The sequence below is a fragment of the Rhinolophus hipposideros genome (assembly GCF_964194185.1).
Source record: "Rhinolophus hipposideros genome assembly, chromosome: 5".
NCBI lineage: Eukaryota > Metazoa > Chordata > Mammalia > Chiroptera > Rhinolophidae > Rhinolophus > Rhinolophus hipposideros.
Window position 1 is genome coordinate 47,078,444 of NC_138051.1, and position 14,768 is coordinate 47,093,211.

Sequence of the window (14,768 nt, forward strand, 5' to 3'; positions counted from 1 at the left end):
TTTCCTTTTGTCATTCTACAGCAGACATGAAGGAGACGCAGATGGCTTGTTGGTTTTGCCTCATTTCTCCAGGTCCCTGCCTTTTCTAAACCTAGATAAGATGCTGAAATTTGATCCTAAGGAGTTAGGTTTTATGTCAAGATGATTTGATTATTTTTTCTTTAGCATTTTAATGAATCTCAAAAAACAACATATTGTTGAGGTAACATTTAATTTTATATTTCTAGTTAGGTGTGCTAATTAACCAAGAGTACCCAGTTCTTTACCTAATACTAGTACAAAAGGCATCCACTTATATGAGTTACAATTCAATTAAATTAAGAGAGAATGGGGGGGGGGGAGGAACGCATCAAGTGATTCACTTGGGTACTACTAAAAAAAATTTTTTTGCCTTGATTTCTATAGCCCTGGTTAAGTGATTTGGGAAAAGAGAAATTTAAATTTTTATATTTGGAGGTTCAGGTCTAGTTTTTATCTGTCCCTGTTAGAGAGTGGAATCTATGTTATAAAACTTCCAGCTTAATGCAGTAGCAAGAAAGAATGTAGTACGCTTTGGAGGCTATGCTTAGTGAAATAAATATGTTAAGACATATAGAATCCAAAGTTTTGTCTTTTACTAGAACACTGGCTTTTCCCACCATTTCTTGGTTGCACCCGCTATTTTTATTGATGTCCAAGTCATAAAATGTCTTGGATTAGCCATAAAATCAGTTTGATCATATTTTTTAAATGATTAAAATATTGAATAGTTTACATTCTAATAATAATGTTGGTCTGCTCACTTTATTTGTGTTTGTAAAGTATTAACAAAAAGCATTTGGTGTCAAATGCATACAGCAAACATGTCAAGTTAATCTAAGCATGGAGTCCTTTATTCAGTAGTCTTTTACTAAAAGGCATTACTTTGAATAAATTTTCTAATTTAGTTACCTGCCCTGTTAAACTTGATTTTCTAGTTTACAAATCGGAGTCCTACTTTGGAAGAATTCCCAGGTTTTCTCAGCTACAAAATGATTCTGGAATCGTGTCTACATGTCTACTTAAGTGACTTTTATGGATCCCGAAAGGGAGTATGCCATCTGGATGTATTTGTATTCTGCATTGCCCTCTCTGGTGTGATATTAATTGCTTCCCTGAAGCTACATTCTTTCTTGCCAGTTCTGAAAACTAATATTTCAAATGCTTCAAGAGTCGTAAATAATAGTCATGATTCTACGTGGCATGTGTATTACAGCTAGATCAGTTCATACGTATAACTTTACATAGTATCTTGTGTAAAAATAGCTTTGGTTATTAAAATCATTGCGATAAAATACCTGCACTATAATATTAAGTGTGTTCTTTGGTACCTAGGTGATTTTTTTTTTTTTTTATGGATGGACTCTTGTTTCATTTCTTAAAAAATATCTGAACATTCCTTAACAAACAAAGAGAATGCACTGGTTTAGGTGTCATTCGAATTTTCTTTGCTGGGTTTGAATCTGCATGTAGGTTGCGGGCCTGGCAGGTTCAAACGCTAGGCTACATGAGCGAAATCACATTCCTAATCCAATGAACTTAGACAACCCCACACTGTGTTGGTTGCACTCCTATAGCACAACCCTTCCTGAAGACCAGCCCTGCCTAAGTCCCTAACCACTGGTGGTGTGTGTGTGGGTGTATGTGCGTGTGTGTGCACACACGCACCCACACACCCACATACAGTACTGAGACACCATACACCTCCATGGAGCGGTGCAACAGATGAGAAAGTCCGATCTTAAAAGACGTCCACTCAGTGGCTCACAATTACTATGCCCCAAACCACGAAATAGCCAAGCACAGAGAGAATGATCATGGACGGAAGGTGTGAGATCCAGTGGTGGTTTCCTGCTCATAATTTTTCTTGCCAAGTCGTCGCCCCGCTGAAGTATGTGTCTCCGAACAAAGTCAGAATGCAGGTGAGCTAAGTCTTTGGTTTCTTTGGACTATAAATAACACTTTTTTTCTTCAAATATTTCTAAGTATAAACCTGCTATCTTGAGGTCCTGGTCTCTTAAAATTTTTTTTTCTTTTTTTTCTTTTTTTTTTTTTTAATTTAAAGCTTTTCCACCGAGGTTTTAGTTCGTGGTTTTTCCTTCATGCTTTGGTACAAGTGCTTGATGAAGAAGATGAGTTGCCTGAATTGGAGCTGCCCTCGTCCTGCCACTTGTCCAGACTCCTCCTTCTGGCATTCATGAAGAAGTTGCTGACGGTGCTCAGCTCCAACCCCAGTTGCTGGGAAATGGTGATTTGCAATTCTTTGGATGGACGCTTATTTTCCTTGAATATTGCATGTAGAGTTCGACGCTGGACATCTGTGAAGACCAGCCTGGGCTTTTTGGGTGTGTTGCCTCTATCCTTCCCGTGTTCTTGCTCTTTCCTTTTGCACGCTGCAAAGAAACATAGAGACTGTGAGAACCAACTGCCAGGGAGAATCAAGAGTGGAAAGGCAGAGCCAATAAAATTCGTGAACCATTCCTCACGCCCACCTGCTTTCTGTCTGCTGATCTCTGATTTTAGCACCATGGTGGGCTGGGAGGGAACTGTAACAAAAGGATGGAGAATTAGGAGGGGGTGGAGTTCTGTGAGTCCTGCCCATGAGTCCTAGCCTGGACAACTATTTGCACTTTGTCTGAGGTAAAGCAATTCTAACCCCATCCTGGGCCTCAGAGTCCCCAGCTGCAGAATATAGGGTTCTGGCTAAACAAACATATGGTTTGAATTTTTATATCACCATCTGCAAAATGGATAGAATATCTACTTGGCTAGGTTGTGGTAAGGATATATAGAATAGTACATGTAAACGTTTATGTTAACTGAAGTGCAAAGTCAGATCCACCAGAAGCGGTTGCAGTCCTCAAAGGTTTCCAGTCTGTGCTGGTAGAACACTAAGAGCCTAATCGAGAGTCTACAAACCAAATAAAAAGAAATTGCATTGGTTTCCCCTCGGATTTTCTTTACTTTCTAGGAAACACTGTATATACGAAAACTGTACGTAATGTCCTACCTTGCCCATCCAACGGCCTGCCACTGATTCTTTAGTGGACCCAGGACCTGTGCAGATGTGAAGGCTGCTTCCTCGCCATCAGGGCTAACCCTGTCATGTTAGGCATGTTCACCTTTGGGATCTCTCTGCACCTCCTTTTTGCTCGTCATGAAAGACTTGCTGGTGGAGTCCCCCTCTGCCCTTACCCCATCTCCCACTGAGAAGGCCCCTTCCCTGCTCATTCCTCTTGGTCCTGTATCATGAAACTGTTTCGTGGCTGCTACAGCTATTCCGCCACATCGTCCCAATGCAGCCCTCAGGCCCCCAGGGTTTGGTACTGGGTCAGGGTCTTTCCCTGTCTCAGATGCCATTCTCCTCTTTCTAGCCTAATATGTCACCTGGCTCCCATTTGCCAAAGAGGCACTAAGGGCTACAATGCTAACAACACCCTCCCCCCACTCTCCATTTCCACCATCAATCAATCCCTACAGCGATCCCCAAATAACTACACAACTCAAGTAAACACAGTGATCTGGTTATGCCAATGCTCCTATGCCCTGACTCCAATCAGATTGCTGCTTCCTCTCAGCCCCCATACCTGGGCACTCTGGAGCAGCCACTGCTATCTTCATACCTGGCTGGCTATACTCTGACATGAGCTCCAATCACAGTGAGAAGCAAGTGGGGTGTGTTCCTGGTGGAGGTAGGGACGTTGTTCTTTCAAATCTCCTCAGACCTCCAGTAGGCTGCCCATCCCATTGCTGTCTCCTGCTCCACATTCTGCCTCTTTGTATTCCAGGTTCTCAACTCCTTACCAGATGGTTCACCAGCACTGACTAGATGCAGCCTTCGTGCTCTCCCCAGGTTGCCCCCTGCCTGCCCCTACCTTTCATTCCTAACTGCTCCAGATCCTGGATTTCAGAGCTCCCCTAAGGCCTTCAGTGCTCATTAGCGCAAATTAGCTCAGCAATCAGATCAACTGAAAAGCTAATGGATGAAGGCTGAAGGAGAGTCCAGTCTTCGGAGTCCAATCTAAGGGTCTCTAGGATTTTTTAAACCATGTGCTACTTACTGTGTTTCCCCGAAAATAAGACCTAGCCGGACAATCAGCTCTAATGCTTCTTTTGGAGCAAAAATTAATATAAGACTCAGTCTTATTTTACTATAATAAAAGACCGGGTCTTATATAATATAATATAGTATAAGACATAGAAATCCCTTCTACAGATGCATCAGTTTGCCCGGGCCCTAGAGTACATTCACCTCACTCAAGGGACCACTGGTTTAATCATTAAGAAACATAAGGGTAAGAATAAAACTGGACTGCTATCTGTCACCATACACCAAAATTATCTCAAAATGGATCAGAGACCTAAATATAAGACCTGAAATAATAAAATGCATAGAAGAAAACATACATACTAACTTTATGGACCTTGGGTTCAAAGAGTATTTTATGAATTTGACTCCAAAAGCAAGGGAAGTAAAAGCTAAAAGAAATGAATGGGACTGTATCAAACTAAAAGGCTTCTGCACAGCAAAAGAAACCATCGACAAAATAAAGAGTCAACCTCAGGGGGAAAAAAAAAAAAGAGGCAACCAACCGAATGGGAGAAGATTTTTACAAACAACGCCTCCGATAAGGGGCTAATATCCAAAATACATAAGGAACTCATTCAACTGAACAACAGCAAAAAAAGAAACAATCCAATTAAAAAATGGGCAGAGGACCTGAAGGGACATTTCTCTAAAGAAGACATACAAATGGCCAATAGACATATGAAAAAATGCTCAACATCACTAATCATCAGAGAAATGCAAATAAAAACCACAATGAGATATCACCTTACACCAGTTAGAATGGCTATCATCAACAAGACAAATAGTAACAAGTGTTGGAGAGGCTGCGGAGAAAAAGGAACCCTCATACACTGTTGGTGAGAATGCTGACTGGTGCAGCTGCTATGGAAGGCAGTGTGGAGGTTCCTCAAAACATTAAGAATAGAATTACCATATGTCCCAGCAATCCCTCTCCTAGGTAGCTACCCAAAAAATCTGAAAACATTTATCTGTAAAGATATATGTCCTCCAATGTTCACTGCAGTTTTATTTACGGTGGCCAAGACATGGAAACAACCAAAATGTCCTTCGATAGATGATTGGATAAAGCAGTTGTGTTATATATATGTACACAATGGAATACTATTCTGCCTTAAGAAAAGATGAAATAGTACCATTTGGAACAACATGGATGGATCTTGGGATTATAATGCTAAGCGAAATAAGTCAGACAGAAAAAGTTGAGAACCATATGATTTCACTGATATGTGGTATATAAAACTGAAAACAACTAAAGAACAAGACAAACAAATGAAGAAACAAAAACTCATAGACACAGACAATAGTTTAGTGGTTACCAGAGGGTAAGGGGGGAGGGGATGATAGATGAGGGTAAAAGGGATCCAATATATGGTGATGGAAGGAGAACTGACTCTGGGTGGTGAACACATAATGGGATTTATAGATGATGTATTACAGAATTGTACACCTGAAATCTATTTAACTTTACTAACAATTGTCACCCCAATAAATTTTAATTAAAAAAATAAGTTGCATAAAAAAAGAAATATAAGGGTAAGAATTTCAGAATGCTCTGCTGTACACCTGACATTAATATAATATTGAATGTCAACTGTAATTGAAAAGTAAAAAAGGTGAGGGGAAAGGTGAAGGGCAACAAGGGGTCCAAATTTCCAGGTATAAAACAAGTAAGTCATGGGGATATAATGTACAGGATAGGAACACAGTCAATAATATTGTGATAGTGTGTGGTGTCTAATGGTTGCTGGACTTACCATGGTGATCACTTCTTTAGGTATATAAATATGAATAACTGGTGTACACCTGAAGCTAATATAATATTGTATGTTAACTATATTTAAATAAAAATCTTTAAAAAAGAATTTCAGAATGGACATGAGGGGAGACCTGTCATAAAAGAGAGATTTTTAGGCAAGTCAGGCCAGACCTGTCATAGCACATACTATAGGTCACTGGCTACGTCCCTTGCCCAACCTGAGTGGGTGGCATCAACATAATGAGAAGTATTTATTAAATACCCAATTCCCTCAGAACATTGAGCTATATATATGCCAAACCAGCTGAGAGTCCCCAGATAGAGTTCCTCCCTGCAGGGACCTACAGCCCTCACTGGGCAACTATATTAAGTCCCCGAAGAAAGAGCTGACTAGACTGAAATCAACTCCAGTTAGTTCACATCAGTCCATGTAAACACAGCTTTATACAACACTGATACACATGGTTGATTGACTCACTCATTCCCATTCAAAAATAAATACAACAGACTTTGCCCTTAAGGAGTTCAGTCTAGTGTTCACGTAAGCAAATAAATGCAAGAGTACAAAAACAGAATAAGGATGTTATCTCTGCTTGAGGATCTTAAGGAAGGTATTGCTGAAAAGGGGATGCTTACCCTGGGCCCTGAAGGATGAATAGGAGCTTTCTAGTGAGAGAAGTGGGACAAACCTATACTGAGCAGGCGGAGCAGCATTCATGAAGGGTTGATACGTACTTGTACGTTGGTATTAGTGAGGTAAGAGTGCATGCCAGGAGGAAAGCTGTGGGAAACAAGGCTTCACAGGTAGACAGGGCTCAGAACTGAATTTTCTTGTAGATAAGGAGGAATTATTGAAAGGTTCTGAGTAAGGGTATAGTGTCATTAAATTTAGATAAACCCCTCTGCTGGTCCTGTGGGGGATGACTTGGAAAGCCGCAATATTATGAATAAGGGTGTTGTGCTACGCCACCCTGATGCCCCCCAGGACTAAGGCACTAATTCCTCCACCTGCTTGGAAGAGTTGGCAGCTGGTGGCTCTCAGCTGAGGTCCATTCTGGGAACCACCCTTGACCAAAGGTTATACCACCCAGGTTGTGAGGTTGGGGATACCCAAGACCAGCGTGGGGTTGGGGGGAATAGGGATTGGTATGGAGGGTGGAGGTTGAAAATGTGTTGGTTTAAGGCTCTCCAACCACAACCCCTTGCATCAGTTCTGAAGGGTCATCCAGTTCCAGAGCACCCCATAGGATTGGTTGAGGCTATTCTTGCAATGACATTGAAGTTCAACTTCTCCCTCTGCTTGGTCTTATCTCCTCCATGCCTCCCCTAGGGGTTGTTCTCCATAGCTTTCTCTGATAACCTTTCTGCATGCAAGTTGCAGAAAGCCAGAGTCTGTTTCCCAGAAATCCTGACCTGAAATAGAAGCTATTAGAAAACCACTGTAATGAGGGTCCCAAATTAGATCATTGAAATTGAGGATGGAAAACAGGGAAAATTCAAGACCTTCTTGGAAGGTATAATCAAGAGGACTTAATAACAACTTGGCTGGGAGGGTGGAATTCAGAATATCTTCCAGGTTTCTGGTTGGATGGTAACAATGGGGCCATTAGAAAATGCAGATGGAGAAATTAATTTTATGAGGGCAGTAATCACTTTTATGTGAAGCAAAGTGCATTTGAAGCGCTTGCTGGACAGCCTGTTAAAGATCTCCAATAGGTGTTATCCAGCGGACCACAGGATATATGGAGTCTGGAGCTCAGGGGAGAGGTCTGGGCTGGGACTACAACTGGGAAGTCGTTAGGGCTCTAGATGGTCAATTACACAGAACACGTACCTATGGAAAAGTAAGTAACTGGGCATTGGGTACAGACTCAACTTATTTATCGTTCAAAAGGCAGAGCAAAGAGAGATCACAAAAAGATATCCACTTTCCACCTAACCAGGATGTATGTTTGAATGACCCCAATCTGGTTCTTGGCATTTGGCAGGATTGAGCGGGCTGAAGCTACTCCTGAGCCAGCATTTCCCAAATGGCGTCAGAGGAATGATACTGTCTGAAACAGGGGTTCCTTGAAAAGATGGTTTGCAGATCAAATACATTTAGAAAAACCTATGATATGTAGCCACCTCTTCAAAATTCCTAACATGTATTAGCACCTGTAATTCTGTTTCCCAAATTTACTTCACCCAGGGCCCTTTTGCAGTGGCGATTGTCTGTTAATGTCTCATACATAATGGTGGGAAATGCAGTTTGGAAGTTCCTGCCCCGAGCTCTCGAGCACGGTAGATGTCACCATGTCAGAACCTGGGAAGTGAGATTCTCCCAGAGCAGAGAGCCTGGCTGACTTGTTCTACATTCCAGGGTGTCCTGGCATCGTGCCTGGCTAGGAGAGCTCCGTACCTGTGTGGATATCAGAGGGGGTGTCTATGACTAAATGCACGTGGTATATTTGGAAAGAACTCCGTGCAGAAGTTGGAGTTGCTAAATAAGAAAGCAGAGATATCGGTAGAATTGGGAGTGGACTACAGCTTGTTGAGGGTCACCAAGGAGGCTAGGAGTAGCAACCCACAGAAATAAAATCATACTTCTAGAAACTTGTGCAGAATGATAGCTATCAGACTGTTAAGAGAATATGAATGAGAGCAGTGCTTTGGAATTGCCATAGAATTCAATTCAGGGTACAGATTACCTGTTATAGGGTGGGAAACTACCGATGGGGGGTCATGAGAGTCCACACAGTGAGCAAGGTAGAGAGAGAGAGAGAGTAAGGGCGTGCGAGTGGAGCATGACAAGAGCTACTGCTGCTTAGAGAACAGCAATATATGTGTCTTATGGGAAAGTTACAATTTTTGTGTGGTTGTAGTTTCCATGAAAAATAGACAAGTACTTATCATAGTACCAGATTAAAGGGAAGAGGATTCCTATTGTTTGTGAAAGGTGGTACTGAAGAGGAAGACGATCTGTCATGAGTCACCTCCATGAATGTCGGCAAGCAGATGTATTTACAGTATGCAGTGGCAAAGCGGAGGGGAGGCTATCTCCCATAGGTGACTGTGATCTCCTCCAGGGCTACACTCACGCACAGCGAGTCCTATGTGGGGGGCATAAAAGCCATAAAAGATGGTAAAAAGACTGTGTACCGCAAGAGTGAAAGATTATAAAGAGTTAAAGGAAAAAAGGTAGCACATGAGGACCTGGGCAAAGGACAGAGGCTGTCAGCAGGCCTGGGGCCTGTGCTTTGCCCATAGTCTGCAAGACAGAGCCAAATATATTACAAGAAATATGAATTCTACAGGATGTTGAACGGTATTCTATGAACAATGAGTTTTTCAGGTCAGTTTGCGGAAGAGCTGAGTTACTGAATGATTAAACAAGCTTTTTAATGCAGGACTTCTCAGAGCCTTTAATTGCTAACGTGCACAGATACTTTCAAGTTTATGGAGTCTCCCAAACTTATATGATTAAGGAACTCTTTATTCAGGGAATTTCTCTCAGGAATGGCATTGCTTAGAATAGTGTCTATCCAAATGTGGTTGGCAGACTTGTGCTGGTCTCTGAACTGTCACTGACCGGTGGCAAGATCGGTACAGGAAATTGAGAATAAGCAATTAGAAATGTGTGTGGCAGTTTGCCATTGCTGCAACATTCAAGTATGTGATTGTTTTTTCCAGTAATACAATTTTTAAAATTGTATTATCAACATTATTGGTTCAGGACAGATGAAAGTTAGAAACTAACAACTAGTTCTTCACTACATAGAGATTAAGAAGCCCTGTCTTAGACCACACTTTATAAAACATGGTACACAGAAATATCCTAGAATCACCTATCAGCCAAGCATTCATGTACCAACTTACATCCATTGTCCTGATTTAATGACACAAAGGACATTACAACATCTGAAGTGCTCATCAAGCTATGCAAAGTCTGCCAACAATTTGCCTGGGAGTCGATGGGCACTCAGATTGGCCTGGGGGACAGTTATATAGTTAGACAGATTTATAATTACAACTTCTTAGACTCAGAGGACTCAAGTTCAAGTCCCAGCTCTGTAGCCACTGGTGTGTGTTCTTAGGAAAGTCCCTCATCTTCTTTGAGCCTTAGCTTACCCAGGTGGGAAACAGAGGACAAGGCCTTCTTTCCTCACCGGCCTGTAATAAGCATTAAGTAAGATAATACACATTGAAGTGACTATTAAAACTATACACCCCTAAGGAGTATTCTAGATGTTTGCAAATATAAATATCTCTTTAGTCGAAATGCAAGTATAAACACTGAATTTTCACAGCAGGCTGGAATGTTTGCTCTGTCTCTAGCATGTGGTATGAACTTGGACACATCACTTGATCTCTTTTTCTGCATCTTTTAAATGAATAGGCTGTGTTCTAAGGCCCCAGCAGGCCTGAAAGCCATGTGAATCCATGAATGTACAGCTGCAATGTATCCTAGTTTCCAGAGTCTATTAAACATTTTCCGAGGTAACCGTAATCTGTCTTTTATTATTTTTTTTCTTTTTTTAATTTATTGGGGTGACAATTGTTAGTGAAATTACATAGTGTTCAGGTGTACGATTCTGTATGACATCATCTATAAATCCCATTGTGTGTTCACCACCCAGAGTCAGTTCTCCTTCCATCACCATATTTTTCTTTTAAGGAAGGTGCAGACGCACAGTGGCCCATGTGGGGACTGAACCGGCAACCTTGGTGTTATTAGCACCACGCTCTAACCAACTGAGCTAACTGGCCACGCCATGTACTCCACCTTTTAGAATATATACCCACAATGTTGACTTTTCCATTGTATCTTCTCCATCCTTATGGTTTCTCAAAAACAGCAGGTACTGGCTCTCTAGGGACATTAGCCAGTCCTACAAAAGATCCAGATCTACGTTCATCTGAATGAAGGTGATAAAACATAAACTCACATTCCTCACAGTTGCTTCAACTTTCTGAGCTTGTGAGCTTTGGAGAAGAAAACAGTTACAACCACCATCTCACAGACTCTGCAAACAGTTCAGCGTTTGCTCTCCTAGGACTCTGAGCCATCAAACAATAGGTACTTTATATGTTGACCGAGTTTCTACTTTTTCATTAAAATTGTAGGATAATTTGTTTAACTTGTTTTCTGATGTTCTTGGTCTATTTGTCCCAGAGTTGGCTGCTTCACATAGAATGCAATTGTGAATTAGAGAAAAGCTATCTTCTTGGGGGCAGCAGAGCTATGTCTGTCATGTGGGGTCTCAGCTCCCGCTCCCCACATAAGAACACAGGACATGGTGAGGCCAAAAAGGAACACCCACGGAGCCATAGATAGGGGAGTCATACCACTATGGTCTCACTGGAGGCTGGGTTGGAGACACAGGAAGCAGGAGCCACATGATCCGCAATCTGCCATCTACTTCTCTGCCAACCCACCAACCAACATAGCCACGGCAGTTATTTCAGTGGCTAATGGCTAACGGTAACAGCTGATGGCTGCTACCTGAGCCAGCACCTTTTCACCTGAGGCCGAGAATGTGAAAACTGCTCTCTGGGGCTCCGTCCCCACAATGTTTCAGTGTGTACCTGCTGAAAGTACACTGAGAGTCCAGGTAAAATAGGGGCATGCTCCATATTCCTGGTCTACGGGTGACAAAGTTTCTGTAAAAAGCATCGCACAGGTTGTCAGAAGTTTTGAGTTCTGGTTCTCTGTCATGAATTAGCTGAATGACTGGATTAATTCCCTCAACCAAACTGAGTCCAGGTGCCTTAATTATATGATGAAGGCACTGGACGAAATACCTTGCAGTCCCTTCTAGGTACAGCGCTATGACTGGATGTGCGTAAATAGCTTTCAACATCCTACCAGGGAGAGCAGCAGGCGGCACAGACCTGACCAGGACTCCAGGGGTCTCCATCGTAAATGGGCACCTGGAGCAGGGGGTGAGGGTTGGGCTGTTCACTCTAGAGAGCTGGGCCACCCTTCCAGTTCACGCCCCCTCATTTGTCAGCCTCTCCATAATCACTACCTCCACCTCACTCCTGGCAGGCAGAGATGGCGGCTGGGGGTCGGGGGCGGGACTGGGGAGAGAGGGCCTTTGAGGCAGAGCACCTTCAAATGAGGCAGGGAGGGAGCAAGACCTCTGTGCTCAGTAAACTATATTATCAGGTCAGATCACAAAATTGGACTTTATCAATTGAGGTATTCTTTGACATAATTTGTAAAAGTCCTTTAGAACATTCTAGTTTATGTTAGTTACATGAAGGAGGACTATGGAGAAGTGTGTGTTTGTTTTTTGGGGGGTGGATAATCATACAGACAATCAGGGGTTGGCATGCTTTAGGAAGCCATGTTATCCGATAGAAAAAGATGGAAATGGAGCCAAATGAATGGCAAACCTTGTGCCTGTCATGTTAGAACATTATTTAATTTTGGCAACAGCTCTGTGAGCTGTCGCATTTAATAGGCTGAAGGAAATTTAGGAACTTAACCTGAGGGGATGTGGGGACAAAACCCCAAAAAACTGTTTCCAGGCTCTCGGCCTCACATAGAAAGGTGCTGGCTCGGGTAGTAAATGGCCATCATAAAGATGCCAGCAGCTGTGGCTAGTTGGCCGTCAGCTGTAACCCGTAGGCCATTGGCCACTAATATAACGGCTGTGGCTACGCTAGCAGGAATACGAATGGGGGCTAGCGAGAAAGATGGTGGCTGGCAAGCGTGGACTGCTGTTAGGCAGATTATGTAGATCCTGCTTCCTGTGTCTCCAGCCCAGCCGCCAGCGAGAATATATTGGTTTGACTCCCCTATCTATGGCTCCGTGGGTGTTCCTGTTTGGCCTTACCGTGTCCTGCGTTCTTGGGCGGGGAGTGGGAGCTGAGACCCAGCAGGACAAATGGCGCAGCGAGCAGGGTCTCCTGCGTGACAGGGGAGGACAGTTTTGGCCGTGAAGTCTGGATAGAGAACCTTAGAGAGGCACGCCTCTGGGTGAAAGGCCTGAGGGGCCAGGGAATGATTCAAATCAAATTTATCTGGCAGTCTGAATCTAATGAAAACAGCCTATACGCCTACAGCTTCCCATTCATATGTGGTTTGAACCCTATGAGTCCTTACACACTGGCCAAGTATTTTCTCCCTCCAAACAACTGCTTCAATGTGTGCTGTCCTAACATGATTGCAGGGGAGGTGTGCAGAGAGCAGTAAAGGGGAAGGGTACTGAGATTTCCAGGGCACTGTTAAACCTCCTTGGCAACTAAAGACAGCGTGGCATTTTAATAGGGGCTTGCTAAAGGCCCAATGTTTTTACCCTAAAGGCCCATGCCAGCACTGAAAACTGCAACCTGTAGGGCCAAGTATCCTTGAATAGGTACGCCTGTGACGTCCCACGTCACACAGAAGAAGTCCGGCCTGCATTTGGAAGAGGAAGGTCCAGGCAGCTGCTAAGGCCCTCAGCTCCTTTGCTGAGCGCCTCTGGGGGCAGGTAGGGTACACTGGTAAGGCAAAAGCACACCCTGAAATTCTATCCAGATTCCTGATAGGCTTGGCAGGGACATCCTGTACATCTTGCTCAGGGGAGCTTGAGGCTTCAGGGGTGGGAAAAAAGGATGAAAAAGCAGTTGGGTCAGAACAGGCAAATCCATAGGGACAGAAAGCAGGCTGGTGATTACCGATGGCTGAGTGGGGGGGTGGGCAATGGGAGTGACTCCTCATGGGTAGAGGGTTCTTTTTGGGGGAGGTGATGAACATGTTCTAAAAACGATTGTAGTAATAGCTGCACAGCTCTGTGACTAATAAAAAGCACTAAATTATACACTTTAAATGAGTGAATTGGATGGTATATAAATCATATCTCAATGAAACTGAGAGAAGTAGCTGGGTCTTACCTGGGGTGAGCCCTCTGCACTTGACCTCCTAAGCTCCCCACCCCCATTTGCCACAGAGAGGGACTCTCTTCTAGACGGTGGCAAGGACAAGAAGGGGTCAGCTGTTTATGTCTATTGAGCCCCCAAAGACCCCCTCTTGATAGCTGAAGGTGCTTTTCATAGTACACTCTACAGAACAATATACATATACATGGAGGAGCAACCATGCAAATAAAACAGATTTCAAGTAAAACAGATAGGGTTCGGGAGGGACAGAAAGGCAGAACCAGGCAGGTAAACGTGGCAGGTCTGCTCCTAAGCCTACTTCACAGGCCAGTGATCCCACTGTGGAGTTCAAACCGCCAGAGGCTGGGCCACGACAGCTTCGGGATTAGAGCCTGGACTGCAAGAGTCCTGGGGCTTACTGTTATCTGCTCTGCCCTGAGTCATTTGGCTGTACTGTGCATAGTTTCACAAGCTGGGCTCCCAAATGTTTTTGGAATGAGGCAGCTGTTAAGTGGCAAATTTAGAGGGCATCGCACAACATACAATTTGAAAAGCAACTCCCGTTAGTTCTAATGGATACTACCAAGGGCAGTCTGCACAGGAAGCGAACTCCTGCACAGACTGTCTGACACTGTGATGCCGAGAAGAGACAGGTGACCGGCCTGTTGGACACAGGCTAGTTTTGCTTGCGTTTGTGAGTTTGTGGGCAGCCGGGGCACCTCTGGAAATTCTTCTCGGTATACACATGAAAGGCCTAATAAAAACACACAAAGAGCAGACATTCCTAGTCAGGTATGATCACTATAACCCACTCCCGAATCTTGCTTTGCAGTGCTTAAAACACCTCTGTTAAAGCTTCCCATGACAGCTCCACAAGACTCAGGTGAGGTACAAATGGGTATCATTTTCTGTAGATGAAGAAACAGTGTCACAGAGGGCAGGAAACTTGCCTGTGGGCACACAGCTGTTTAGTGGGGGGCCTCCAAATCCACTGTGTCCCAGAGGCAGATGTCAGCATGGTGGAGACATCATGAAAACTTCCCCCAGGAAGGGGAC

General features: G+C 43.5%; 1 protein-coding gene across 1 annotated transcript in view; it reads right to left on the minus strand.

The window, feature by feature from the left end:
- Window positions 1-1,572: 1,572 nt before the first annotated feature.
- The window catches only part of ONECUT1 (one cut homeobox 1), a 35,385-nt gene continuing 22,189 nt past the window's right edge, over window positions 1,573-14,768 (minus strand). The window contains exon 2 of the mRNA XM_081047989.1: window positions 1,573-2,411. Coding sequence (XP_080904115.1) covers window positions 2,119-2,411 — 293 coding nt within the window. The 3' untranslated portion in view covers window positions 1,573-2,118. The remainder of the gene's footprint in view (window positions 2,412-14,768) is intronic.